The 3,347-nt window shown below is 47.0% G+C and overlaps 1 protein-coding gene across 3 annotated transcripts in view; it reads left to right on the top strand.

Moving 5' to 3' along the window:
* The first annotated feature begins 8 nt into the window (after positions 1–8).
* wscd1b (WSC domain containing 1b) overlaps positions 9–3,347 on the top strand; it is a 23,866-nt gene continuing 20,527 nt past the window's right edge. The window contains exons 1-3 of one of the 3 annotated variants that reach the window (XM_008428291.2): positions 37–118; positions 150–272; positions 2,105–2,695. In XM_008428291.2, the coding sequence (XP_008426513.1) occupies positions 2,305–2,695 (391 nt within the window). In that variant the 5' untranslated portion in view covers positions 37–118; positions 150–272; positions 2,105–2,304. Of the gene's footprint in view, positions 273–2,104; positions 2,696–3,347 lie in introns of all 3 variants that reach the window. The other 2 variants (XM_017308682.1, XM_017308681.1) reach the window with 2 other exon arrangements.

The following is a 3,347-nucleotide window of genomic DNA, read 5'->3' as shown; positions in this document are numbered from 1 at the left end:
GCAGACACACAAAACACACACACACACTCTCTGCCGCGGCAGCCTTTTCAGGGCGACAGAGAGCAGCGCTGGCTCGTCCGCTCTCAGAGTCCCTGTGTGTTTAAGTGTGTGTGTGTGTGTATGAGAGAGAGAGAGAGAGAGAGAGAGAGAGAGAGAGAGAGAGAGAGAAAGAGATGGAGATCTTGCATAACAGCAGATGTGGGAAATACTAAACAGCCCAGCGGACCTTCACATGCCGGACAACAAAGCCGTGGGAGAGAAGCGATCGGAAGGTAAGCTGAGCCTTAATGGTGGAGGGGAAGAGAGAGGGAGAGAGAGAGAGAGAAAGAGAGAGAGAGGCTTAAGATGGAAGACCTTGGCTTCTTCAACGACTGATGCGTGTTCACTCCCTCAAGTGATCCGTCTGTCCTCCTGCGCCATGTGCCATCAAATCTTTTATCTAATTCTCTCTCTCTTTTTTGTGTGTTTGTTTTGCATGAGTTCGGTCCGTTTTATTAGCGAATAAAAACAGAGTTGAACACAACTTGGACATCCGGACTCGATCGTCGTGCAAACTGTTGCTTCTGTTAGGGGCTGTTATTCTCGGGAGCACCGCCGCACCCCCTCCTCTGCGTCCCCCCTCTCTCACCCCCCCGTTCTGTCGGGAGAGCCCCGGTTAGGAAAAGTGGATGTGAAGGACATAACGACGTGTGACGGCCACCAGCCCGACCAGCGGGGGTTCACCTCACCGCTCCCTTCCTCACCGTGTCAGGATGCACGAAACGCTGTCTGCTGCGATCACCGGTTCTGATCGAGCCTCGGCGCCGCTTCTCCGTGTGTGTGTGTGTGTGTGTGTGTGTGTGTGTGTGTGTGTGTGTGTGTGTGTGTGTGTGTGTGTGTGTGTGTGTCGCTCATCGCATTTATATTTATCGCTGTCAGGATGAGAGTTGATCTGCGCGCTGCTATGATAATCCCCCCTCCCCTTCTTTCATCCCCCCTTTCATAAGCGCCCGTAATGCCCACAGCTTTTATCACTGCAGGATTTCTATTTGTTTGTTTGTTTCTTTGGGGTTTTTTTCACATGGGGGAACATCACGCATATATTCTTGCAGCCAGGATAGGAAAGTGACATCTGTCACTACAGAAACGCATATTATGACGTTTCGGTGAAGGGATTTTATTGGGAAGCTGAAGACTCATGGAGAACAAGTTCATTATTATTTCTATTTCAAGAACAAATTGAGAAATCAAAATCATCTGGATGGTGATAAATGTGTCAACAACACTGATATACAAGGATCAGGTGCAACACTGTGACCCCTGACGGTGCACTGTGGTGTCAGGTACCAATATTCGTACCATCCTTTAAAGGAATGGTTCGCTGTAACTGAACTGAAGTTCTGTTAGAAATATTAAGAGCAGCACCTGCAGTAGATAACAGCCAAACCTAAAGGCTAGGTCACATTTAGCCTTTAGGTTTGACCATTTTTGCCCTCAGTCCAGCTAAATCAATCTCATTTAGAATGTTACACGACCAATAAAGGCAGCTTTTGATAAACATCTGCTACTGGAGAATTGTCATCTAAAAAAGTATTTTACTGCTGTTCTGTGAGTTTTAAGATAAAGACGGACACATTTTGGAAAAATAAGATGGATGCATTATTTTTCTTTTTAAGGGATGCTGATATTTGTGGAAAATTATGCAAAGAAAATGACAAAAAAAGAAAAAGATCTACGAGAGTACTATTGGTTTGTGAAGAGTTACGCCTTGGGGTAAAAAGAACCCAATTCTATAGTCTCAAACATGTTATATGTGTTGGTATAAAAAACATTTTGAGTATTTAATGTTCATATGAGTCTGCCGTGAAACTGACCAATGCAGACAAGAAACCCCCAAAAGAGCTGCAGCTTTGGAAACCCGGTGGTCAAATCATCACACTTTGGTTGTTGCTAAACCTGTGTGAATGCCTCTACCTACTAAGCTTTGTGCTTCTGTCACAATGTTGACTTCCTGCTAATAAGTGCCTCAATAAAGAGATAGTCACTTTACCTAAAATGTTCAGAATGTTATTCTTCATTTTCAGTCTATCACCCTAATTTGTGTCTTTCTCACCATCATTTTCAGGTTCTTTCTGGATTCATAAATCCCACCTTTTTTTTTTTTTTTTTGTCTCCCACTGCTGCTGCTGCTGTTGACAACAACATGGACCAACATAGACACACAAGCTCCAACGCTCTGCAAAATTTTGGAGTGCTCCTCCGGATCTTCTTGGTCAACCATTTAATGGCCTTTGACTGAAGTGGGAGGCAGTGAACTGAGCAGGTATGGTGGTGCCCCTCAGCAAGCTGCACTGTCTCTTGAAGAGAGCCCAGATGCTGCTGCTCTGCCTTGGCATCGCCTACCTGATGGCAGGCAGCATCCTCCTCCTGCAGCGCTCCACCATCCGGGCGGCTCAGCTCAACCCCCCCAGCCTGCCGCCCCTGCTGTCTCTCGTCGCGCCTCCCGCTGCCCTCAGGGCGGCGGGCATGGGCATGAGGGCGCGTTCCAGATGGGCCGCCGTTCAGGCCGTGTCCGGCGGAGGAGTCAAAGCGTTGCGAAGCTGGCCCGGCTCCCGCGGCCTCGGGGTCCAACACTTACACCGCCGCTGGTTTCACAGTCTGCTGCCAGAGAATCCGGAGCAGAAAGTGTCTCAGCACAGGAGCAGCAGACACAAAGGTAAGGGGTTACTGACGGAGTTATGCCTGAAAGCAATGCGTCTCCGTGTGAAAACTGTCCTTTCTGTTTTTTTCTGGTGTGTCATTAAACGTCACTGTCTGTGTGGCCTGCTGAGAAGCTGTGGATGAACTTTTGGTCAACGGGCAACAGCTTAGCTGATTGAAGTTTAGCAGTAACATCACAGTCAACGTCATGACACTCATCCAGCTCTGCAAATTTCAGTTGAAATCCATCCTAATAAGTTTAGTCGTTGGTTGCATCTGATTTGATTCAAAAGCTAAGAAAGGAAAAGTAGACATGCACCAATCAGAGAGTTTGTAATTGCCTTTTTTTTTAGCACAAACATTCTAATACCAGTTTTAGTTGATTCAAACCTTGATCTGGTTGCACTACCATGTGGTGTGTTCACTGGTCATCCATTCATTACCATTATTGTCCAATAAGGGTTATGGGGGGATCGGTGCCTATCTGGGTTGTCATAGGACAACACAGAGACCCACATGACCAACAACTATACACACACACGCAAACTTGAAGCCGAGGGCGATTTGAGACCAGTTACCTTAGAAACACTTGGAGAATGGTTTCGTCTTGTCTCATTCTGCTCACCGGTTCATCTCTCAGGCGCGTTCCCGTCTCATGAAGGCATGAA

Source organism: Poecilia reticulata, linkage group LG14, assembly GCF_000633615.1.
Source record: "Poecilia reticulata strain Guanapo linkage group LG14, Guppy_female_1.0+MT, whole genome shotgun sequence".
NCBI lineage: Eukaryota > Metazoa > Chordata > Actinopteri > Cyprinodontiformes > Poeciliidae > Poecilia > Poecilia reticulata.
The sequence above is the reverse complement of the archived record's forward strand: the minus strand, read 5'-3'. Positions and strand labels throughout refer to the sequence as shown.